This window comes from Argopecten irradians, chromosome 15 (genome assembly GCF_041381155.1).
Source record: "Argopecten irradians isolate NY chromosome 15, Ai_NY, whole genome shotgun sequence".
Classification (NCBI taxonomy): Eukaryota; Metazoa; Mollusca; class Bivalvia; order Pectinida; family Pectinidae; genus Argopecten; species Argopecten irradians.
Window position 1 is genome coordinate 29,827,873 of NC_091148.1, and position 26,863 is coordinate 29,854,735.

Consider the following 26,863-nt stretch of genomic DNA (forward strand, 5'->3'; position numbering starts at 1 on the left):
ACACCACAGTGTCTGAAGGTATGTCAATGATACACTGAGGCTAGCGATACGTTACACTTCATACAACTCCATACACCACAGTACTGAAGGTATGTAATGATAGTACTTGTTCTAGGCTGTTGATAGGACATTACACTACATATTATATAATTGTGTGCCACAGTCTGGTGGTAGTAACTGTACACTTAGGTTTTGTTTATTTCAGTCACACAGAGCTGTATAACCTCGTTAACACTTACACCTGGAAATTAATCCGTTAAAGGACATGTACTTACGGGTTCCAGTTTTTAGTTGTATATAGGAGGCACATATGAGAGGACTAGATGTTATGTCTATTCTATAGAAAGTGTTACATTCTCTGCGAGGCTCCATATATGAATAGACGGGATTAGACGTGTTACATGTATGGCAGAGGCTCATATATGGATACTAACGGTTTGCATTATATAAGAGTGTTACATTGCAGAGGCTCCATATGAGAGGATTAGACGGTTTGATGCTATACAATGTTACATTGCAGAGCTATTGAGAGGAATAGACGGGTTTGTTATTCTATAATAAGTGTGTTACATTGCTGAGGCTCCATATGAGAGGAATAGACGGTTTGTATTCTATATAAGTGTTACATTGCAGAGGCTCCATATGAGAGGATTAGACGGTTTGTATTCTATACAAGTGTTACATTGCTGAGGCTCCATATGAGAGGATTAGACGGTTTGTATTCTATACAAGTGTTACATTGCTGAGGCTCCATATGAGAGGAATAGACGGTTTGTATTCTATATAAGTGTTACATTGCTGAGGCTCCATATGAGAGGATTAGACGGTTTGTATTCTATATAAGTGTTACATTGCTGAGGCTCCATATGAGAGGATTAGACGGTTTGTATTCTATATAAGTGTTACATTGCTGAGGCTCCATATGAGAGGATTAGACGGTTTGTATTCTATATAAGTGTTACATTGCTGAGGCTCCATATGAGAGGAATAGACGGTTTGTATTCTATATAAGTGTTACATTGCTGAGGCTCCATATGAGAGGATTAGACGGTTTGTATTCTATATAAGTGTTACATTGCAGAGGCTCCATATGAGAGGAATAGACGGTTTGTATTCTATATAAGTGTTACATTGCTGAGGGCTCCATATGAGAGGAATAGACGGTTTGTATTCTATGTAAGTGTTACATTGCTGAGAGGCTCCATATGAGAGGAATAGACGGTTTGTATTCCACGTGTTACATTGAGAGGCTCCATATGAGAGGAATAGACGGTTTGTATTCTATATAAGTGTTACATTGCTGAGGCTCCATATGAGAGGAATAGACGGTTTGTATTCTATATAAGTGTTACATTGCTGAGGCTCCATATGAGAGGATTAGACGGTATGTATTATATTGTTACATTTGAGGCTCCATATGAGAATGAATAGCGACAGTTTGTATTCCTATATGAGAGTTTTTACAGTGCTGAGGCTCCATATGAGAGGAATAGGACGTTTGTATTCTGTAGAGTGTTAAAGTGCTGATATATAGACTCCAGATTTGTAATACATAGTGCTGAGGCTCCTGAGGCACCGGTATATTAGTATTCCTATATAAGTGTTACATATTTTACATGTGATGCATACTTGGTCAATGTACAAACACTGCCCTCCAAACGTTCTGTTACATGTGTTAAAATGCTGACAACTGATCTCTAAGAAAACTCTCAAAAATGTTATTAATGAGTTATATAAGATAAATAAGTTGATAAGTATTATATACTGATGCTTGTAATAACAAGGTGAACATATTTCCATACTTTATGTATATTTGTAAAAATGCTTGTGTAACAAAACGTTTGGAGTTCAGTGTATATATATGTTAGCAGGTCCCTGGAGTTAACATGACATTAATTGGCTACAATAAGATTTATTAATTACATGTACTTATGTTATAATCACGGTTGATGAGTACACATGATTTGTAATTATACCAGCAATAGTGAATCTTGTAGTCACTATTATAGTGCCTATTACTCTCTGCCAGATGTTTGATGTTAATGTTTAGACGATTACTTGAGAACAGTTTGATGGGTTTTATTGGAATTTCATACAATGGTACGTGTAGCTTTTGTGGCGCATAGCAAAACTCACCATCTAACTTTGGGTCAAAGGGTCAATGACAGGTTATGGTTACTGAAAATAGATTGTAATAAGAAATCATGGTCAGACTCTGGTGACTTTATTTATTTATTTCTACAAAATGTTGCGTTTCTTACTTTTATAAAATCATTCTGTGCACTCAATAATGGGTTCTTTTAATTCTTAATTGATTTTCACTGCACTTCTATTAGATACAAAGGACTTGAGACTAGTTGGAATTGTATTATAATTGTTAACATCAATGTATAAGCTTGCGGATATCATCAGGGGACATGTATTACTTTTGAAGTAGTTTTGTCAACATTAAATATATATTTACCAAACAAATCATTCCAGCTTTACTGAAAAAGAAGATGTTCGTGTCCATTCCACAGGTAAGCCTTAAATTATATAAAGTATCTCTAGGCATCAAAATTAAACTTAGTTAAGATAACAATTCTCTTATGAACTTTTATTAAAAAAATTTGATGACTTTTGGTATTAGATTTAAATTCATAGGCCAAAATCAATGGCAATTGTAATTAATATTTGTTGAATAATTATAATGCGTATGAATAAAGGATAAAAATGGTACTATCAACTAATTTTATTTTCATGTTGGTTTAAATTTCATGTATTTCACAAAGGAGTAGAAATCGCTGTGGAAATGTCATTAAAAACAAAAACATGAATTTATGTCGACTTGAAAATAATTATGTTTGATATATGACCAAGTTATTCACCTCAAGATGGTTCACCTACACATTTTGTAATGGGCATATATATATACCCAATGTTATTTTAAAATTAATACTTTGTACAGTGGATATATATAGGCATTGATGTTTTGAAGCTTGCATCCATCACTTATCATATTAAATTGTATTAAAAATACAATCTGTGTCAATATACATATTGTAACATTCAGTTTTATTTACTAACAAGACTGAAGCCATGACTCTGATGGCGAATGGTACAGCTTTGGGTGTGTCGGGCTTAAGATTCATCCCCAAGAGGACATCTCTAAGACCAATCATCAATCTGGGCCAGAAACCTCCGACGGGTTGTAAACAGGTAAGAAACCTTCCGACGGGTTGTAAACAGGTAAGAAACCTTCCGACGGGTTGTAAACAGGTAAGAAACCTTCCGACGGGTTGTAAACAGGTAAGAAACCTTCCGACGGGTTGTAAACAGGTAAGAAACCTCCGACGGGTTGTAAACAGGTAAGAAACCTTCCGACGGGTTGTAAACAGGTAAGACAACAATGTCTGACCAGTCCCACTGTGGGTGATTATTCAAGGTGTAGATTTTCATATGTTCAGCACCCTGACAAGTCTCTAACAAACTTCTTAACCTGTAATAACTCCCTTATCATCATTCCCTATCTAAGCCCCTTCTAACTGTCTTGGCCCTTTACCACCATCTTTTGTTCATGCTGGCTACACTTTGTCACCACCATCATTTACAAAACACATTGTTTGCTTGGTGTCTTCGGCAGCATGCTCCAGTGATATAGCACTATTCAAAGGGCAACAGTTCCACTATACATGAAGACACAACATGAATATACATTAATCTCCTAAAGCACGCACCTCGCACAACATACACACAGCACACCACATACATGGGAGGCCGTCCTTACATGACCATAACTGTTAATAAGATGTTAAAATAATTAAACAAACAAACAAAACACATTGTTGAGATTTTATCATTGTTCTGATCATTATCAAAATCAAATAATTGTTGATGACATCCAATCACACGTGGTCAGTCTATGTCTGAAACATATTACCCATAACATGTGATCTATGTTTGATAAGTATAAATGGAGACATTGTACTTAAATTCTGCAAGAAATGTGAAGGAAATTTACTCAGTAACCATAATAATATGATGTCTTTAGCTAGGCTTACTGTATTCTTATTGAGAAAAACACTATATTTTAATCTGAATATGTATTCTTTGTTGATACAGAATCTTCCCATCAACAGACAATTACCAAATCTACTGAATGTACTCAAGTACCATGTGGTAATTATATTTTACCTGAATCGTTTTGTGTGGACACATCAAGTTCACTTCAGTTATATTTAACCTTGTGTTGGTGTATTGGTCTAGACACTTTACCATAGAGATTTACATAGCATAGCATCCAGTTCCTTTCATGGCTTATCAATAGCTGTATTTCATTAGTCTAGTTTGAATAAATTTACGGCACATTTCATATGACTACATGATAATTTTCTATATTCTTCTATATAAACTGAATACAAATAATAACCAATTTAAACATTTTGTGTTCACTGGAATTTTGATGAAGTTTGGATGGCTGGCATTTCAACTTATTTCAGAGATTTTTATCCTCAAAACATTTTACTTTTGTACACTACGGTTGCCTTAATATGAAGTCTTTTGGGCTAAATGGAAAGATTCAGGAAATCTTAATGTTGATAACCTTTCTGATCCGTCACTCAGAATAATTCAAAATTATCTAAACTTTGCAGGAGAAAAATCCAGAAATAGTTTGTTCTTCATTGCTTGGTATAGACAAAATCTACCCGGTTTGGAAAAAGTTTGCCTCACGGTAAGCACTTTAAATTAGTCAAACAAAATATCACCATTACTGTATATTATAATCCTACAAAATATTACCATTTCTGTAGATTATAGTCCCAAAATACAAATTTCATGTAATTATAATCCTACAAAATATCTCCTTTAGATTATAATCCTACAAAAATCACCATTTGAAATACAAAATTTAAAATAGTTGAAATAAACTGTAGATTTAATAAAAACTATCACCATTTCTGTAGATTATGGTCACTAAACAAAATAAATCACCCATTTTATGAGTATGATGCATATGTGTAAATTATACAACCAATTAAATTCCTAAAAAACAATTTCTGTGTCCAGAAACACGGGTTGTAACATTTAGAGTGAACCTGTTAATAAACTGTAAGGTTGTATCACTAATGCATTTTGGTAGAAACTTTTACGGTATTTAAACATAAAAAGTCCTCCACTTTGTAAACCAAAAAAGGTGAACGGGTTGTAAACAGGTAAGTCCAAACGGTTGTAAACAGTAAAACCTCCATTTTTGTAGGTAAGAAATTACTGGTTCAGGTAAGAAACCATTCGACGGGTTGAACAGGACCTTTTATTTTAAAACAGGTAAGTATTCCAAATGGGGTTGTAAAAGGTAAGAAATCGACTTTTGTAAAAGTAAAAACCTTTTCGATGCGTTGTAAACGTCGTAAGAAACCTTCCGACGGGTTGTAAACAGGTAAAAATTTCCGAGTTTTGACATGTAAGAAATCTTCCGACGGGTTGTAAACAGGTAAGAAACCTTCCGACGGGTTTGGTAAGCCAACTTTCCGAATCAATGCTTAAACCTTTTAGGTTGACCACTAAAATGGTAAGAAACTCGAAATTTTCAGAAATTAGGCATTTATTAAAACGGGTTTAAATAAGTCTTCCGACCCCCAAGAAAGGGGCTTTTGACGGGTTGTAAACATTAAGAAGACGAGTCAAACAAAATGTAAACAGGTAAGAAACCTCCGAAAGGGTTGTAAAATGGTAAAAACCTCCGAGATGTTGTAAACAGGTCTCCTTCAGGTTTAAAACGGGTTTAAAGATAGAAAGTTTTGTAAACTTGTAAGAAAAATTTCCGACGGGTTGTAAACAGGTAAGAAACCTTCAGTGACGGGTTTAAACAGGTAAGAAACCTTCCTGAAGGGGTTGTAAACATTAAGAAACCTTCCTAGTTGAAAACAGTAAAAACCTTCCGTACGGGTTGTAAACAGGTAAGAAACCTTCCGACGGGTTTAAACAGTAAAAAACACATTGTTTGTAAGAAACGACGGTTTGTAAACAGTAAGAAACCTTTTGACGGGTTGTAAACAGGTAAGAAACCTTCCGATTTTGTAAACAGTAAGAACTTTTGACGGGTTGTAAACAGGTAAGAAACCATTTACGGGTTTAAACAGTAAGTGGTACGTTGTAAACAGGTAAGAAAACCGTTTTTGTTTTACAGAAACTTCAAAAAAACCTCCGACGGGGTAAGAAAACGGGTTGTATTTGTAACAAACAACGGGTTGTAAACAGGTAAGAAAACCAAAGTCAAAACGGTGGTATGTAAACATAATTTTAAAACGGGTTTGTAAAATGGTAAAATCAATGTCACAGTCCCACTGTGGGTGATTTTCTGTAAATTTTCAAATGTCTTCAGCACCTTCTTTGTTTAACATCATTTACCTGTAATAGTTAAATTATAACCATCAATCCAATGTATGTGCGCTCCTTCTCAACTGTCTTGGCCCTTTACCACCACATTCATTTGTTCATGCTTTTACACTTTACCAAACCACCATCATTTACAAAAACACATTGTTTGCTTGGTGTCTTCGGCAGCAATGCTCCAGTGATATAGCACTATTCAAAGGGCAACAGTTCTTTATACATGAAGACACAACATGAATATACATTAATCCTAAAGCACGCACCTCGCACAACATACACACACACACCACATACATGGGTGGCCGTCCTTACATGACCATAACTGTTAATATCAATGTTAAAAATTTAAAAACAAACAAACAAAAAAACACATTGTTGAGATTTTATCATTGTTCTGATCATTATCAAGTTCTCAAATAATTGTTGATGACATCCAATCACAATCAAGTTGTCAGTATAAATGTGATTTTGTCATAACCCACATTATGGTTTTACCCATATGAAATGATGATCTATGTTTGATAATGATATAAATGGAGATATTGTACTTAAATTCTGCAAGAAATGTGAAGGAAATTTACTCAGTAACCATAATAATATGATGTCTTTAGCTAGGCTTACTGTATTCTTATTGAGAAAAACACTATATTTTAATCTGAATATGTATTCTTTGTTGATACAGAATCTTCCCATCAACAGACAATTACCAAATCTACTGAATGTACTCAAGTACCATGTGGTAATTATATTTTACCTGAATCGTTTTGTGTGGACACATCAAGTTCACTTCAGTTATATTTAACCTTGTGTTGGTGTATTGGTCTAGACACTTTACCATAGAGATTTACATAGCATAGCATCCAGTTCCTTTCATGGCTTATCAATAGCTGTATTTCATTAGTCTAGTTTGAATAAATTTACGGCACATTTCATATGACTACATGATAATTTTCTATATTCTTCTATATAAACTGAATACAAATAATAACCAATTTAAACATTTTGTGTTCACTGGAATTTTGATGAAGTTTGGATGGCTGGCATTTCAACATTTCTGAGTCTTATCCTCAAAACATTTTACTTTTGTACACTTTGATTGCCTTAATATGAAGTCTTTTGGGCTAAATGGAAAGATTCAGGAAATCTTAATGTTGATAACCTTTCTGATCCAACACTAAGGATAATTCAAAATGATCTAAACTTTGCAGGAGAAAAATCCGGAAATAGTTTGTTCTTCATTGCTTGGTATAGACAAAATCTACCCGGTTTGGAAACAGTTTGCCTCACGGTAAGCACATTAAATATAGTCCAACAAAATAACACCATCATTTCTGTAGATTATAGTCCCAACAAAATATCACCATTTCTGTAGATTATCTTGAGTATATTTATACTGTAACTCACAAATCATTTTAAAAATTAAATCATTCTTCAATTCAGCCATCATTTTTTGTGTAAACTTTACTACCATTTCAGACTAAATTAACAATTTGAATAATTTTAAAGAAGATCAAACATGTAATATTGAACTCCATTGTTCCAGATTTGTTTAATTTAAAATGCCATTAAATACAGTGTTTTGGTCCCACATGCATTTAATCACACTTTAATGTATAACCAGAGAACTTGTGTCTCAGTCTTATTAACTCTTTCACCCCTAAAATTTTATAATAGACTGGTCTAGTCTTTGATTTAGAAGAGTCTAAATGTGTCTTCAGGGGTGAATGAGTTAAATTGAAAGTACCCGGTAATATCTGAATACTGGAGATGACTTTCTACCTGACGTTATGGATTATTCTCGCACCTCGGACAGGGAAATCTCACATGATAGCCGGTGCTAGATTTTTCTATCTCGTCCGATCTGTCTGGGTACCTTTACGCGAATTTTGGCGGAATTTTACGCCATTCATGTAACAGTCCGCGCATTTGACGTCAAAACTCTCGAACCGGTGACGTCCACTAGCGTCAGATAAGTTCTAATCAATATTATTAGAAATATGTGCATTCAGTGATTTACCATGCATTGTTTAGTTGTTGTTTTTAATTATTAAACAGTATGCACCGATTGATCATCGTTTTGTCTTTGATATAACCGAACTATAGTTTTATGCGGAATGACTGAAATCGAAGCGCTGATGTAATGGTTAATCGGCTATTTGAACCAGGAGGCCCATGACGGGATAGTTTTACACTCCGAACGCTTATATAGATGGGTTTTGTTATATCTTAGTAATAACACTTTAATGTATAACCAGAGAACTTGTGTCTCAGTTTTATTAACTCTTTCACCCCTGAAATTTCATAATGGACTGGTCTAGTCTTTGATTTAGAAGAGTCTAAATGTGTCTTCAGGGGGTGAATGAGTTAAATTGATGGTACCCGGTAATATCTGAATACTGGAGATGACTTTCTACCTGACATTATGGATTATTATAGAATGTCAGCCATTGTATAACTCACTACCTAGACTATGATTCATGTCTTTTTTACCAGGTCCGATACTAGGCCTCTCTTCTTCACCAAAGTGGACTTTTCTAATTGCTACGACAACATCAACCAAAATAAACTGTTCAGCATTGTCAAGAATATCATCGAGCAGGTATTCAGCATAGAATAGAACCTGTCAACATGAATATTGATGATATGTTTTAATTGGGGAAACGAACAAAGATATAAGTTTTGTAAACTGTTATTAAATATTGAAATGTTTCCGTACTTGGATTCCACCTTTGAAGTAGTTAATAGTTTTTACCCCCGGAAGTTTTCAAGACATTGTTTGTGTTGAGTTTAAACGCTTCATATATTACTGCATTGAACATTTGAATAAGCTACAAGATTTGTTGAAAATAATTATATCAAGGACACATGACTCTGCATTAGCATTATCAAGATATGGATAAAACTACCCCTGGATGTATAAGGCTTCACCTTCATATGGCTTTAAAACAATTTCATTATGTGTACCACGGTCTGAGTTTATGGTCCTGTGTTGTGTAATGCTAATTTACAGTTGAGTTACTTGTATAGACCATTTGATAAGGTTTATATACGAAAACACATCATTTATAAGTCTTGTTATACACTGTGTATTAAGATCAAAATAAGTATAATTCTAAATATTAAATATACAGTCATCTAAACCAAACTCGTGATGAAAGGCAACTTAAATTATTGTACAAGTTAATGTGTAACTGATGTATAGTTTTGAAATGATATGATGTCAATTACTTAAATAAATAAATAAATAAGCACTAATGAAAAGCCATTCTTTAGACAGGCATACTTGTTATAACTAACACAAGCTGGAATTATTCTTATTTTCAGGTGAATGAATATGAGATCCGACGGTATGTGACCATGTATGTTGCTGGCGGTCAAATTAAAAAGGTCTATAGGAAGGAAGCTTCGACTCTAGCAGAGTTTGACCCAAGCTTCATCAAGTTTGCGAAAAACCGGATTGAGAAGAAAGGTCTAACAAACACCATATTTGTTGACCAGGTTCGTAGATACCTTTTTTTGGCTCATAATGATAGGTTAGTGTTAGTCTTGTGTCAAGCCATTAAAACGTTTTCAAAATTTGATCAGTACATCAAATTTTGCCAAATAACATTGCAAAATTGAAAAATAACTAATTTCATTTTCATTTCACAGATTCAAATAAGCAGAGGTCATGTAAAAATTTATGCAAATTCACAGAGTTAAAATACTAAGATAAGAAATTAGAATTAGAATAATGGTTCTGCGATTAGCCGGAGGCCTCTGTACTTTAAATGGACAGAATCTGGTGGTATATGTACTACTCAATGAGTAACCAGCTGATAAAGGACAAATACATAAAAAAAATTCATGAAATGGGGGTGGGGCGGAGGGTGATAATTTCTAAGGTTATAATTATTACATATTGCATTGAATACAAATTAGGGATGTCATAGTGTAGGGGATCTGGGGATCCAATAATGCTATGCCAATTGTAATATAATTTCAGGTTGTGTGCCAAAATGAGACCTCGACATGTCTGGTGAGACAGCTTAAATCTCATGTGTTCAACAATCTCGTTAAGGTAATATCTGGTACATACTGTAAAACACACTTGCAACATATTCATAGTTATGACAGTAATTTTTATTCCCCGTTTAGATGTCCCATCATATAACCACAAGTTCTCCACCTTTGGGTCTCGAGTTCAAACTCCATGTGGGGCAGTTGCAAGGTACTGACTGCTGGTCAGTAGTTTTCTCTGAATACTTTGGCTTTTCATCACAAGTAAATGCTTATAATGACAATATTTTGTTGGTCCCTAGAGATTTATTAACACTGTGTTTTACTGTCCCTTTAAAAGATCACCTATCACACAGCCCTGTACCAATAACATTTAAATAACAGCTAAAATCTAACCTGTCATAACATTTATGTTCAGTTAATTAAGGTTAATATAACCTTACATGGATCAGTCAAGTGGACAGGGATATCTCAATCTGAGTTAAAAGATCTTGGCTGGGTAACCGGAGGCTTGCCGAGGATTGGCGGCCAAAATCTTTCACGAGGGTTGATATATCCCTGTCACTCGACAGACCCATGTATGATTATTGTTTCTTCAATACTCTAAATAAAAATTCAGTTGTTCAGAATTATATTCATAGTGTTGCCATCAGAGACACCAAAATTAATGTCAAGTATGGGAGAATTATTAAACATTTTGTTAAAACTTTACATTCTCCTCTGATATTTAGAATCACTCAGGGTTCCATCTTATCTTCTTTAATATTTGTATTTAGGTAGGCCAGAGACATTTCCGTCAGACACGAGGTATTAGCCAGGGCTCAACTCTATCTTCTATGCTGTGTAGTATCTACTGTGGGCATATGGAGAAAGAGTTGTTTCCCCCTTTAGGACCACATGACCTGTTGATGAGGATTGTGGATGACTCCCTGTTTGTGACCCCTTGCAAGGACAAGGCCATTGACTTTCTCAACCGAATGAACAAAGGTCAGATTGACTTTACGTATTTCACTTTAATGTTTCTGTGTTTCTATTGCAGTTTCACCTTCCACCTGAATATAGATAATGATCCATTATTTAGTATTAGAGCCACATTTGGTTTGGGTTTCTAAGCAATAATTAAATAGTCTTTGTTTTTCAAGTTACTCTGCTTTTAATTTGCATTCCATCAAATTATTAAATGTCATATTATCAAAAGTTAAATGTTTTACCTAACAGGACTAAGAGATTATAATCTGGAGGTCAACTCAGAGAAAGTCCTTACGAACTTCATGAACCCTACTCAGGATATGGAATCATTTCCAGTCCACTAACTCAGGTTTAGATCCAATTTACAAGCTTTTATTGCATTTTATTAGCTTAGCTGGGGAAGGGGAACGAACTGGCATCTGACCCCCCTGGTGCAAGTAGGCGGGCGGGGGCCTCAATAGGGAGTAATAACATAGAGTATCTGCCATGGATTTAACACAAATTGGCCACAAACATTTGGGGAAGGGGACAAGTATAAAATTTTTCATCAATAGGGGAAAGAGATAAAATAAAAAAAAATGAATGTTTACATAATCAACAAAAACTTTAGCGATAAGATAAGTTTCTATCACATGGTGTGGGATATTATTTAACTACAAAACTAAGCTATATTTCTGGAAGTGTCTTGCATCAAAATGTATCACATACAAAAACTGTAAGAAAATCTCACTTACGACAACAAGCTAAATTTCGAATGTTCATAGCATCAAAATTTGATGTGAAAATCTGAGGGAAGGTTGCCATTTTATATGCACTATCCTCTAAATCCTGACGTCATTTTATTAGCTCACACCTGGCCCGAAGGGCCGGTGATTTCTGTCGTGACATCAACAATAGTTCTTGCAATTTAACCAAATTCTGGCCAATGAAAAAATTTGCACCAGGGGCGGGGTCATAATCCTTAAATTACACTAATGATTTGGCCATATGCAAAAACAATTACAGGAGGGGGCGGGCCCAATAGGGAATTAGAGGTTGTCCTAAAATCCAGGTATATGTCAGGTGGATTAGGGGCGGGGCCCAATAGGGGAAATAGATAAATAAATGTATTCATAGAATGGATGCAAATTTGAATAGATAAACTTTTGAATGTCTATAAATTATGGCCCCACAACAATAGGGGAAATTAGTAAATTCCTCATTAGTTCTAAGAATTTTGGTTTTTAATTGCCTGGCAAAATTACAATTACACAGGTAAAAATCAGGTATATCAGGTGGATTACCTGATAAATAATGTATTCAAATGATGCTGAATAGATAATTTTGATGCACAACAATTAGTAATTCCTCATTAAAAGATTTTGTTTTTTAATTGCCTGGCAAATTAGTACGCATGAGGTTAAATTGTAGTGTCTACTCTTTGCCTTGTAAGGTTTATTTCCAAGAAACAATGTTACTTTATACGTTTCCTACAGGATGAATATCAATGTTATCTATTAGCTGACACCTACCCAATGGTTCACATGGTTCAAAAATGTTAAAAGCTTTATACAACTTCCTATTAATAACTGAAAGCCCTATAGAGACCTGATATTGGGACTGTAGCATGCTGGGTTGAATGGCTACCAGGATTGTTCAAATAAATGACCTTGACCTTCATTTAAGGTCACATGGGTAAAAATGGCTACACGCTTTTAAAAACTTGCTGTGTACTTCAGTTCTACTATTATGTTGTATTGTATTAATAGTCAGATGACCGTACACGTTAAGGTCCATTAGGTCTCTTGTTTGTTTGTTGGGTTCTTTTTGCAAATTTATTGTTTTCCTTCACTTTTAGCCATAAGAGATACCATAGCTTTTGAAGTCAGCAGAGAACCCCTGAAAACTTTGAAGGCTAAGCTTTTGAGGTAAGAATGTTTTGGACACCTTCCATAGCCCAATCAGTGATACTGACAACTTGTAGCAATCATTTTTAAGTCAAATGTAACTGAGAAATAATTTAGGCAATAAATGAATAAAGAACTACAGTGCTTTAAATTACATTTTACCACAAGGACAATTTAATTGTTTTTGCATAAATGGGGTACATGTATCAATTCATTTTCCAAGCTTCACATACCTGTTTAGTTCTTGTATTTAAGAACACAGTTTACAAGTTATAAAATGACTATATATATGTTATACTTATTGTGATCTGTTGTAGTGCCCTACAGCCAAAGTCTCGTGCTGTGAACTTAGACACAGAAGTAAGTATTATAAGTCGTTCTGATTTTCAAAAATAAACGCAATACATACTAGATATTACAATATAAATGTACAAATGTATTGCCACAAATCAAGGTATGTTTAATATTTAAAAGAAAAAGTATTGTCACAAAGTTCCTTGAATGGTAAATACTTTTTTGACATCATTAATGGTCCCTATCTTTATTTTTGTTGTTTCAGCTGAACACAACAGACACAGTTGTGACCAACATTTTCAAAGTTTTTGTCCTGAATGCACTGAAATTTCACAGCTACCAGAAACGCCTTCCTGAGGACCTTCTATCATCACACAATGTTTATCAATACATTACAGGTAAGACTGATTGATAACCTTGATGTTACGAGAGATGTTCTTACCTGAGATGTCAGGTAAGAACATCTCTCGTAACATCAAGGTTATCAATTCATTACAGGTAAGACCATCTCAGGTAAGAACATCTTGTAACATCAAGGTTACCAATTCATAACAGGTAAGAACATCTCGGGTAAAAACATTTCTTATCAAATTAAGGTGATCAGCTTTATTTGATACCAAGGGGTCAATATGCCTCTTTCTATATAAGTAACCTCTCTAAAAGTAAGCATTGGATAGCACTCAAATGCACTCATATTGTATTGGTTGCATTCTTATGTGATGGTAATTAAAAATTATACAAATGGTGGGGCTGACACTGTAGGATTTTGTCACATATACATCCAATTGTGAAATACATAATGGAATCTTTATAATGAACCCACTACTATTTCAGACCTACTTCCGGCACTGGGAGGCTATTTTTATCACCAGACCTTCACCTTTCTTACCAAAAAGGTCAGTTATATATGAATCCTTCCCCGATAAAAACATCAAAACATTTTGTGTGATTTATCCTAGTAATATTTAGGATGTTAGTCTAAGGTAAATCATACTGATAAAAACATCAAAACATTTTGTGTGATTTATCCTAGTAATATTTAGAATGTAAGTCTAAGGTAAATCATACTGATAAAAACATCAGAACATTTTGTGTGATTTATCCTAGTAATATTTAGGATGTTAGTCTAAGGTAAATCATACTGATAAAAACATCAAAACATTTTGTGTGATTTATCCTAGTAATATTTAGAATGTAAGTCTAAGGTAAATCATACTGATAAAAACATCAGAACATTTTGTGTGATTTATCTTAGTAATATTTAGGATGTTAGTCTAAGGCAAATCATACTGATAAAAACATCAAAACATTTTGTGTGATTTATCCTTGTAATATTTAGGATGTAAGTCTAAGGTAAATCATACTGATAAAAACATCAAAACATTTTTGTGTGATTTATCCTAGCAATATTTAGGATGTAAGTCTAAGGTAAATCATACTGATAAAAACATCAAAACATTTTGTGTGATTTATCCTTGTAATATTTAGGATGTTAGTCTAAGGTAAATCATACTGATAAAAACATCAGAACATTTTGTGTGATTTATCCTAGTAATATTTAGAATGTAAGTCTAAGGTAAATCATACTGATAAAAACATCAGAACATTTTGTGTGATTTATCCTAGTAATATTTAGAATGTAAGTCTAAGGTAAATCATACTGATAAAAACATCAGAACATTTTGTGTGATTTATCCTAGTAATATTTAGAATGTAAGTCTAAGGTAAATCATACTGATAAAAACATCAGAACATTTTGTGTGATTTATCCTAGTAATATTTAGAATGTTAGTCTAAGGTAAATCATACTGATTAAAACATAGAAGAAATGTTTTAAACTACCAGTGTCAAAACTTTGACAAATTGTAACCTTACTTCATCTACTGTTTAAACTACCAGTGTCAAAACTTTGACAAATTGTAACCTTATTTCATCTACTGTTTAAACTACCAGTGTCAAAACTTTGACAAATTGTAACCTTACTTCATCTACTGTTTAAACTACCGGTGGCAAAACTTTGACAGATTGTTACCTTACTTCATCTACTGTTTAAACTACCAGTGTCAAAACTTTGACAGATTGTTACCTTATTTCATCTACTGTTTAAACTACCAGTGTCAAAACTTTGACAAATTGTAACCTTATTTCATCTACTGTTTAAACTACCAGTGTCAAAACTTTGACAAATTGTAACCTTACTTCATCTACTGTTTAAACTACCAGTGTCAAAACTTTGACAAATTGTAACCTTACTTCATCTACTGTTTAAACTACCAGTGTCAAAACTTTGACAAATTGTAACCTTATTTCATCTACTGTTTAAACTACCAGTGTCAAAACTTTGACAAATTGTAACCTTATTTCATCTACTGTTTAAACTACCAGTGTCAAAACTTTGACAAATTGTAACCTTATTTCATCTACTGTTTAAACTACCAGTGTCAAAACTTTGACAAATTGTAACCTTATTTCATCTACTGTTTAAACTACCAGTGTCAAAACTTTGACAAATTGTAACCTTATTTCATCTACTGTTTAAACTACCAGTGTCAAAACTTTGACAAATTGTAACCTTATTTCATCTACTGTTTAAACTACCAGTGTCAAAACTTTGACAAATTGTAACCTTATTTCATCTACTGTTTAAACTACCAGTGTCAAAACTTTGACAAATTGTAACCTTATTTCATCTACTGTTTAAAGTACCAGTGTCAAAACTTTGACAAATTGTAACCTTACTTCATCTACTGTTTTCACTATGTCCGAGCCCCAAGATCAAGAAACATTCTTAAGTCTTAAATATTCTGGAAATTAGACTAAGCCAATCGCCGATAACTTTACAAAAAGTTACATCATTTTTGATTGGCTATGCAAAAACTTTAAAAAAAAAAATTTTATTCAAGTTTCATGATCCTGTGGCCTGACTGTTCTTACAAACCTATAGCCAAAACAAATCAAGTTTCACATTCATGAAAATTCAGGTGTATAAAAATCTTTGTCTGTAAAGTTATAATTGTGAGCCCCAATGTTTATAAATATCAACACCTCATTATAAAATGTTTGATTTACAGGGATCTCAGCCTGCTGTATTCAGCATATCCAAGGATGTCGTACAATGGTAGGTAACCCTGCTCAGGCTTCTTTATCAATACTCTGTATAGTCTGTCTACTTTTAAATGTCCATGTCGTACTTGAGACGGACTTGATGATCTGAATGATGACACTATTTCGTAGTTCACTGTATGTTACTGTGTTGAGATTTCTCGCCTATCATTAAATTCCTGATACCTTTATCTCTTTAGTTTCATCTTGATCTTCCATTTAAGTGTTGATCTCAGAACCGAGTATGTTTTACTGTGGGTAAATGAGATTAGAATTATTCATGTACACAATGTATATACCCTTGACCACAATGTGTTTGGTGCATCATTGCCTTTCTTATCTTATCCTAGTTGTATGATTTCTTCACATTGTGCATTTTTAGGTCATCTGACCTTTCGGGTCAGGATGACCTATTGTCATCATGCACCGTCTGTTGCCATCCGCCATGCGTAAACTTTTCATTCAAACGACTTCTTCTCAATAATGGAATGGCCCAGGATACTGATATATGGCCTGTAGCATGCTAGGACGAAGGACTACCAAGTGTCTTCAAATGAATGACATTGACCTTTATTCAAGGTCACATGGGTCAAGAAGGCTAAAATCTTTAAACAACTTCTTCTCAAGACCCAGAAGGCCCAATCTACTGATATTGGGCCTGCGGCATGCTGGGATAAAGGGCTACCAAGTTTGTGCAAATAAATGACCTGGACCTTCATTCAAGGTAACAGGGGTCAACTTCTTGTGAATAACTGAGAGGCCTAGAGACCTGATATTGGGCCTATGACATGCAGGGATGAAGGGTTACCAACTTTGTTCAAATGAATGACCTTGATCTTCATTCAAGGTCACAGGGCTAAAATCTTTAAACGACTATGTTGTTTTGTGCTAATAGTCAGATGACCGTTTAGGCCTATGGGCCTCTTGTTCTACATGTCTTAACATTGTACATTTATAAGTGTTGTATGGTACAGCAGTTTCTGGTATTGTTTTCCTCCAGGTTATGTATTCAGGCCTATTCAACTATTTTCAAATATGTAAAGAACAAAAGCAGTCACAAAGCAATTAGACGTCAGTCAAGACTCATCACTGCCAGGCTAGAATCCCAGGTAGGTGCTTCCATAGTGTTACTGTAGGGTCACAGTTAATTATTTGTGGAAGTTAAAAAGAAATTCCCCTCACACATTAAAGCAAACAAATGAAGAGATTGGATTAAATTCGCTGAGTATCAAAGTCAGATGAATTGTAGGGTTCACATTAACATCAATATAAATTTTCACTTTGTTTTTAAATATGACAGTTGTTGAATGTGACTGTTAATGTTGTAATCACACGTCTAATGACCGGCATTAATGTTGTTATTGTATTTACAGGAGAAAGGTTTGCCTGCAATGCTAAAACAACTGTGTGGGGACAGAATGCCTGATGACTTACAGGAAGTTGTTACCTGAAAAATAAAAACTAAAGTTTAGGCCACTAATTTACCACTCCTTTTTGTATCTTGGACTGGGGGCAGTGAGCTTTTCCTGGCAGAAGTAACCACCATGGAACTTTGCAATCAGAATGTCACAACTTGCGTTAAGTCTGTTGACAATTTTTAACAAGTTAAATTAATGATATGTAACTGACGTTATGGACAGTATTCCTTGATTGATCACAACAAAGTGTAACTGAAGTTGTTACTGTATAACATATCTGAGTTGTACAACAATGTGTAACTGAAGTTGTTACTGTATAACATATCTGAGTTGTACAACAATCTGTAACTGAAGTTGTTACTGTATAACATATCTGAGTTGTACAACAATGTGTAACTGAAGTTGTTACTGTATAACATATCTGAGTTGTACAACAATGTGTTACTGAAGTTGTTACTGTATAACATATCTGAGTTGTACAACAAAGTGTAACTGGAGTTGTTACTGTATAACATATATGAGCTTTACAACAAAATGTAACTGAAGTTGTTAGTGTATAACATATCTGAGTTGTACGACAATGTAACTGAAGTTGTTACTTTATAAAATATCTGAGTTGTACAACAAAGTGTAATGAAGTTACTGTATAATAATATCTGCGTTGTACAACAAAATGTAACTGAAGTTGTTACTGTATAACATATCTGAGTTGTACAACAATGTGTAACTGAAGTTGTTACTGTATAACATATCTGAGTTGTACAACAAAGTTGTAACTGAAGTTGTTACTATATAACATATCTGAGTTGTACAACAAAGTGTAACTGAAGTTGGTACTATATAACATATCTGAGTTGTACAACAAAATGTAACTGACGTTGTTAGTGTATAACATATCTGAGTTGTACGACAATGTGTTACTGAAGTTGTTACTTTATAAAATATCTGAGTTGTACAACAATGTCACTGAAGTTGTTACTTTATAAAATATCTGCGTTGTACAACAAAATGTAACTGAAGTTGTTACCTAATAATATATCTGAGTTGTTCAGCAATGTGTAACTGAAGTCTTTACTTTATAACATATCTGAATTGTACACGAAGTGTAACTGAAGTTGTTACTATATAACATATCTGAGTTGTACAACAAAGTGTAACTGAAGTTGTTACTGTATAACATATCTGAGTTGTACAACAATGTGTAACTGAAGTTGTTACTGTATAACATATCTGAGTTGTACAACAATGTGTGTTACTGAAGTTGTTACTATATAACTTATCTGAGTTGTACATCAAAGTGTAACTGAAGTTGTTACTATATAACATATCTGAGTTGTACAACAAAGTGTAACTGAAGTTTGTACTATATAACATATCTGAGTTTTACAACAAAATGTAACTGAAGTTGTTAGTGTATAACATATCTGAGTTGTACGACAATGTAACTGAAGTTGTTACTTTATAAAATATCTGAGTTGTACAACAAAGTGTAATGAAGTTACTGTATAATATATCTGCGTTGTACAACAAAATGTAACTGAAGTTGTTACCTAATAATATATCTGAGTTGTTCAGCAATGTATAACTGAAGTCGTTACTTTATAACATATCTGAATTGTACACGAAGTGTAACTGAAGTTGTTACTGTATAACATATCTGAGTTGTACACGAAGTGTAACTGAAGTTGTTACTGTATAACATATCTGAGTTGTACACAAAGTGTAACTGAAGTCGTTACTTTATAACATATCTGAATTGTACACGAAGTGTAACTGAAGTTGTTACTGTATAACATATCTGAGTTGTACAACAATGTGTAACTGAAGTTGTTAGTGTATAACATATCTGAGTTGTACAACAATGTGTTACTTAAGTTGTTACCTAATAATGTATCTGAGTTGTTCAGCAATATGTAACTGAAGTTGTTTCTGTATATTATATCTGAGTTGTACAACAATGTGTAACTGAAGTTATTGATGTATAACATATCTGAGTTGTACAACAATGTGTAACTGAAGTTGTTGATATTTAACATATCTGAGTTGCACAACAATGTGTAACTGAAGTTGTTGATATTTAACATATCTGAGTTGCACAACAATGTGTAATTGAAGTCGTTACTGTAGAAATTATCTGAGTTTTTACAACAATGTGTAACTGAAGTTGTTAGTGTATAACATATCTGAGTTGTACTACAATGTTTAAATGAAGTTGTTACTGTATAACATATCTGAGTTGTACAACAAAGTGTAATTGAAGTTGTTACTGTATAACATATCTGAGTTGTGCAACAATGTGTTACTGAAGTACATTACATATAATGGAACAGAAATTGTTATCTTGATAATTTTACATATATGTAGCTATAGCAGGAAAGAAGTACATTCATTTTAGTCGAGGATTAAGTACTCGGTATGTCAATGTTTCAGAAAAATGCATGGCTTTGACTCTGTATTATATATTTTCTCTGGCATAAGTTCTGTTGCCTAGAAGTACAATGAGCTGGTCCAAATTTGGAACTTTAACTTTGTACATATATACATATATACATTTATCTATGTTACAACATTGTCATAACAGTGTCTAGAACCAGGAAAAGACAACATGTACTGTACCAATACATTTTTCAGTGCACTTATACGATACAAGAATTATGTGTAAAATATCTGGAAAAGAAACCTATTAAAAATGGCAAAGAGACATTCCTTAGTTGCTTGTGTATCGTCCACCAAATTGAATTCACGCTATTCACACCATCTACTGAGATAGGTATAGTAATTATTTCGTTTGTTGTATAAATGTTTTTACACAAAACAAATTATATTAGATTTCAGAACATCAAAGTTTACATGAATTTTAGGTCATGCACCATCCGTCGTGCGTTAACGTTTCATTCAGGATCTTCTTCTCAATAATCAAAAGGAGTACCATACTCATATTGCACATTTACCATACTGGGATGAATGACATTGACCTGAATTTAAGGTCACATCGGTCACAAAAGCTCAAATTTTCAAATGACTTGTCACTAAGTATTATTCCTAGCGACCTGATTTTGGTTATGTTGCATGCTGGGATAAAGGGCTACCAAATTTGTTGATATGAATGACCCTGACATTCATTGAAGCCAATAAGGACAAAAAGGCTAAATATTATGGTTAATTAAGGGGCATATATATGAAGTCACAGGGGTAAAATAGGCGAAAATATTATTAATGGCTTTATGTTCAATGACGGATGTCAGAAGGTCACAAGGATCAAATATGCTACAATCATTAATGCTTCAAAGTGTACTTCATGTTTTCTTTATTGTATGGTATTTATGATGAACCTACAGTCATTAAGGTCAATTGAGTCTTTAGTATGATTTCTACATTTGTACCGTGTCGGACGTCACGAAAACATTCGTCTGAGAGATGAGATAGAGAATCACACTTCTACATACACTCGATGGTTCAAATAGCTCTACCTCTTCAGTTCAATCCGTCGGAGTCAGACGTGCTCTTACAATGCTGATATGACAGACGATGCTTTTGAGAAGCTAATAAAAAGTTGGGTAAATATTTGGACTTAATTGAATCCACTATCTGAGGTATAAGTACAACGAAACGTAATAAGACACAAAGTCGACCTATTTTCAGAATATGATTAAGAATAATCTCAATAACCCTAAAATTCTGTAGAAATATTTCCGTAAGGTGGCACCCAAACAATAGGCATATATTTAAAGTTGAGATAGATTTGTATTTTAGTTGCTTGGTCTTGATGATATCAATTGTACAGTACAAGCTCTCAAATTTTATCATCGTAAGTTGAGTATCACTAAAGTTAAAGGCGGATCTGAGTCCGAGATTTCTAATTTACAGACCAGTATCCATATTACCAGTTTTAGCACAACCTTTTCGAAATACATGATCATAACAGTTTCATAATTGTGTAACAGGGAGAGAGTTGTGTGTCGCCAGCCGGTGTAACGTTGAAAATGGACCCCCGTTGAAAACTGACCTCGGGTCATTTTTCAACGTTTTTATCAAAGCCCAATATTATTATTTTTGCACATTTTTATCGATTTTTTACGATATCATGAAGAAATAAGTGCATAAATTAGCAAAAAGTTGTCGGACAAATGTGCTAGTTAGTTTGGTTTGGTTTATTTTTGGTTTATTTCCTATTAACAGTCAGGGTCATTTCTGGACGTGCCAGGTTTAGGAGGTACATGTAGTGGAAAGCCAGAGCATCTAGAGAAAAAACACACCACAAAACACCACAACAACACTACACATCAACACCACAATAACACATCATACGACAACACAACATCATACAACAACACACAACAAAACATTACACAACACACACTAACACAACATACAACAACACCAAATGACAACACAACACATAAAACACCATACGACAACACAACATATCCACACACAACACATCAGTCAACACCACCACAACACAACATCACACAAAACGTCACACAGCAACACAACATACAACGCTACAAAACAACACAACACCCAGCACAACATCAAACAACATAACACAACATACAACAACAAAATACAGCAACACAAAACATCACAGCAACGCAATACACAAAACATCGCACAACAACAAAATACACACAACAACACAAACAAAAAACAAAAAAAACACAACACCACACAGCAAAACCAAAAAAACACAACACCACATAACACAACACACTATAACACCAAACGGCAAATCATCAACACAATTCACACAACAACACAACACAGAAAACACAATTGTCGATGGGCCGTAAAACTCAAACAAACAAACAAAACACAACGCAATTCACAACGACACAACACGCAACAACACCATACCACAACACATCAACACACAACACAACAGCATCACACATAACCTCACACCACAACACAACAAAACATCACACAACAACACTACACCTTTGAACAACGCAAAATACGATAACACAACACGACACTACAACACCACACAACATAATATCACACAACACATCACACAACAACACACGACACTTAAAACAACACACAAAACAACAACACACATCAACACAACACTCGAATCATGGTGTTCCAAAAACTCTTATAACCGAGCAAGGACGCGAATTTTGCAACGTTATAAAAGAAGCCTTTTGCAAAAGAATGGGGATACAGTACCGGATAGCTTCTGCTTATCATCCACAGACCGGGGACCTTACAGAGAGGTATAACTGGACACTATGTACAATGATTTCGTAATATACAAACGAAAATAGCGACGACTAGGAATAAAAGTTGGATTTTGTCCTGTTGGCATACAGAACGGCGATTCACAAGTCTACCAAAATGGACCCATTCTCATTAGTAAATGGCACAAAAAGCTGTGCTGCCAGTTGGACTGGATTTATCTGTTGTTGGAGAGGATTTACCAAATGAGCCGCTCTGCAGTTGATGGTGGAGTGTTTTGTCAACTTAGCTGCATAACGGAAACAGGCATCGGAACACGTGAAGCGGGCACAGGGTCGACAAAAACATTATCATGACAAAAAAGCGTCAAAAACAATAGTCTTTTTTTTTCATAACACCAGGAAAAACATGAGGAAAGGAAGAAATCATGATTCCCGATGGCTTGGCCCATACAAGACGAATCTGTTTTTCCGAAAAGGACATATCGCCTTGAAGGTTTGCGTAGCATCATCAATGCTAGTAGACTGAAGCACTATTTGTAGGACAACCGATGTTCTGACGCAGTATTAGTGAAAAAGGAACAACTGATCTGATACCATAATCCAAGCGTGGGAAAGTGGATATGAATTTTAACTGTACACAGAAGGAAAGGGATCCTTCTCCGGATTCTGATTAGTCAGGAACAACTTGTTCGTACGTGTACCAGTCAGATTTACATGAAGGAGACGACACAATTACTTGCACGCATGTTGAAACGGAACTCGCAAAACCTATTTTATTTACGAGGGTGGTCATTTTCAACAGACCTGCCGTTGAGAATAGACCCTAGACGCTGTCAATTTTCAACGCATGTTCAATTTTCAACGGCATTTCGGAGTCCGTTTTCAACGTTGAAAAAATGACCCGAGGTCAATTTTCAACGCAGGTCCATTATCAACGTTACACCGGCCTGAACCCGCGACCCACGATTTACTGGTCCGCCGCGAAGCTAAAAGGTGCGGTGGCTGGGAAAGGACATGAAAAAAAAAACATTTTGCGTACGAACGCAATACTATTGCATGCAACGCAATAATTATTGCGTTCGAACGCAATACTTTTGCGTGTGAACGCAATAGTTATTGCGTTCCCACGAAATAATTATTGCGTTCACGGAATTAGTATTCCCTGACGATAGAGTAGTAAACGATTTATGTACTTGGCGCACACACACAAGAGTACTAGCAACTTATAACGGAGTAAGTGAAGGTTTCTTACAATAACATTTAATTTTGTAGCATGTGATTGTATTTAGATAGCGGTTTGTGAAATCATATCCACCGAAAGTAATTAGTAACTGTTGATTTGTTACAAAGGCTAACTTTCATAACTTTTACCAAAACATGTAAACATATATACAATCTATGCATTAAGTATTTTGTGTATTTTTGTATGTAGTTTGGACTCCTTAACAAGGAGCTGAAACCGCAGTATCACAGGGAAATGCGAAACGGAAAACTTTACATTAATTATCTTCTACTGAAATAAAGAAACTCAAAAGACTCTCTGTGAAATATATTTATAAAAACATCACACATTGATTAATTCTTAGTCGTTTAGGTACAAAACACCTCAGCTAAACTCTGAGCAGAACCGCCTGGTCATTTTCCTTTTGCATCTAATTGGACAACTTCTAGATAAAGCAACATCTGTCATTTCATAACACTATTATTTCATTGTATGTACATGTATTTTAGTTAGGTACCAGACTCCGGAAACACATTCAGGTACTATCTGGACACTCTGGAAATATCCCTCCCAAGAAAATCACATGGTGGTCAACAATGCAATCGGCTACTCGATTATTTCTAGATAATCATAAACCTCAGATAGATCCATACTCATTAGAACTACCTTAGTCAAGCTGGTGAATTGTTTTTATATGAGTATCAGATAGAAGATGATTGTATGTTTATAAGGCATCAAAACAGCTGAATCATTGAAAAATCGGTTCGTTAATTACAATATGACAAAAATTATAAAAAATATTGACAATGATTTTAAGGAGGCTCCACACACGTTACCCTAGAGGAAATGCTCTCTTTATGGACAGGGGCGACAACCACACCTCCAAAGGGATTTTTGAGAAGTCTTTTGAATTTTTTTAGGGTTTGGGTTTTATTTGTTTAACATCCTTTTAGTAACAGTAAGGGTCATGTAATTACGTACCAGGTTTATTTGTGGAGGAAAGCCGGAGTACCCGGAGAAAAATCGCAGATCAGCGGTCAATACCTGGCAACTGCTTCACATGGTATTCGAACTCGCGACCAAGAGGGTAGGGGGCTTGTGGTAATATGTCGAGATATCTTAACCACTTGGCTCCCCACATTTCTTTTGAGAGCACACAGCAGCTCCAATCAGCACACACGTGCTCGATTATGCTCATTTGGAGGGGTGTTGAAGACCCTGGTGTATTTATAGGAGGCAGTGCGAAAATCAATCAGATGGACATGGGGTTTTCATCTTGTGTAATTTGCAGCTTTACAACTTACAAGTAGGAAAAGAATGGTGCCCGTTTCCGTCCATTGGAATTAAGTGCTGTCACAATGCGACAATGCGATACGATGGAGTTTTACTGTAGCATTGAGTCAAAATTGTTGTCGCATTTTGACTTCACTGTGTATGAACTAAATTACAATATGAGTTACTCCAGTCATTTGAATCATACCATTGCACTTTGTTCGTTCATCCTTTAGCATTAACAAGTAGTTAAGACTTGTCAGTATCAAGATACTTGATAAATTCATCTTCAATATTCATTTGTAAATGCTGAATAGAGAGATCATTATTTGTAATAGTGCAAAGGCAAATTTTGAATAAAAATATTTTCCCATAAAAAAAGTATTACAGGGAAATGCGAAACGGAAAACTTTACATTAATTATTTTCTACTGAAATAAAGAAACTCAAAAGACTCTCTGTGAAATATATTTATAAAAACATCACACATTGATTAATTCTTAGTCGTTTAGGTACAACACCTCAGCTAAACTCTGAGCAGAACCGCCTGGTCATTTTCCTTTTGCACTAATTTGACACTTCTAGATAAGCAACATCTGTCAATCATAACACTATTATTTCATTGTATGTACATGTATTTTAGTTAGGTACCAGACTCCGGAACACATCAGGTACAATCTGGACACTCGGAAATATCCCTCCCAAGAATCACATGGTGGTCAACAATGCAATCGGCTACTCGATTATTCTAGATAATCATAAACCTCAGATAGATCCATACTCATTAGAACTACTTAGTCAAGCTGGTGATTGTTTTATATGAGTATCAGATAGAAGATGATTGTATGTTTATAAGGCACAAAACAGCTGAATCATTGAAAAATCGGTTCGTTAATTACAATATGACAAAAATTATAAAATATTGACAATGATTTTAAGGAGGCTCCACACACGTTACCCTAGAGGAAATGCTCTCTTTATGGACAGGGGCGACAACCACACCTCCAAAGGGATTTTTGAGAAGTCTTTTGAATTTTTTTAGGGTTTGGGTTTTATTTGTTTAACATCCTTTTAGTAACAGTAAGGGTCATGTAATTACGTACCAGGTTTATTTGTGGAGGAAAGCCGGAGTACCCGGAGAAAA

At 34.6% G+C, this 26,863-nt stretch overlaps 1 protein-coding gene across 1 annotated transcript in view; it reads left to right on the plus strand.

Annotated features, from left to right (window-relative positions):
• LOC138308762 (telomerase reverse transcriptase-like) overlaps positions 1-20,743 on the plus strand; it is a 53,016-nt gene extending 32,273 nt beyond the window's left edge. Inside the window, exons 16-33 of the mRNA XM_069249784.1 lie at positions 992-1,106; positions 2,482-2,519; positions 3,070-3,198; positions 4,102-4,158; positions 4,632-4,710; positions 6,802-6,826; positions 8,878-8,971; positions 9,697-9,870; positions 10,358-10,432; positions 11,148-11,358; positions 11,590-11,682; positions 13,178-13,247; positions 13,544-13,586; positions 13,786-13,918; positions 14,355-14,416; positions 16,592-16,638; positions 17,623-17,731; positions 17,996-20,743. Coding sequence (XP_069105885.1) covers positions 992-1,106; positions 2,482-2,519; positions 3,070-3,198; positions 4,102-4,158; positions 4,632-4,710; positions 6,802-6,826; positions 8,878-8,971; positions 9,697-9,870; positions 10,358-10,432; positions 11,148-11,358; positions 11,590-11,682; positions 13,178-13,247; positions 13,544-13,586; positions 13,786-13,918; positions 14,355-14,416; positions 16,592-16,638; positions 17,623-17,731; positions 17,996-18,073 — 1,632 coding nt within the window. The 3' untranslated portion in view covers positions 18,074-20,743. The remainder of the gene's footprint in view (positions 1-991; positions 1,107-2,481; positions 2,520-3,069; positions 3,199-4,101; positions 4,159-4,631; positions 4,711-6,801; positions 6,827-8,877; positions 8,972-9,696; positions 9,871-10,357; positions 10,433-11,147; positions 11,359-11,589; positions 11,683-13,177; positions 13,248-13,543; positions 13,587-13,785; positions 13,919-14,354; positions 14,417-16,591; positions 16,639-17,622; positions 17,732-17,995) is intronic.
• The last annotated feature ends 6,120 nt before the right edge of the window (positions 20,744-26,863 follow it).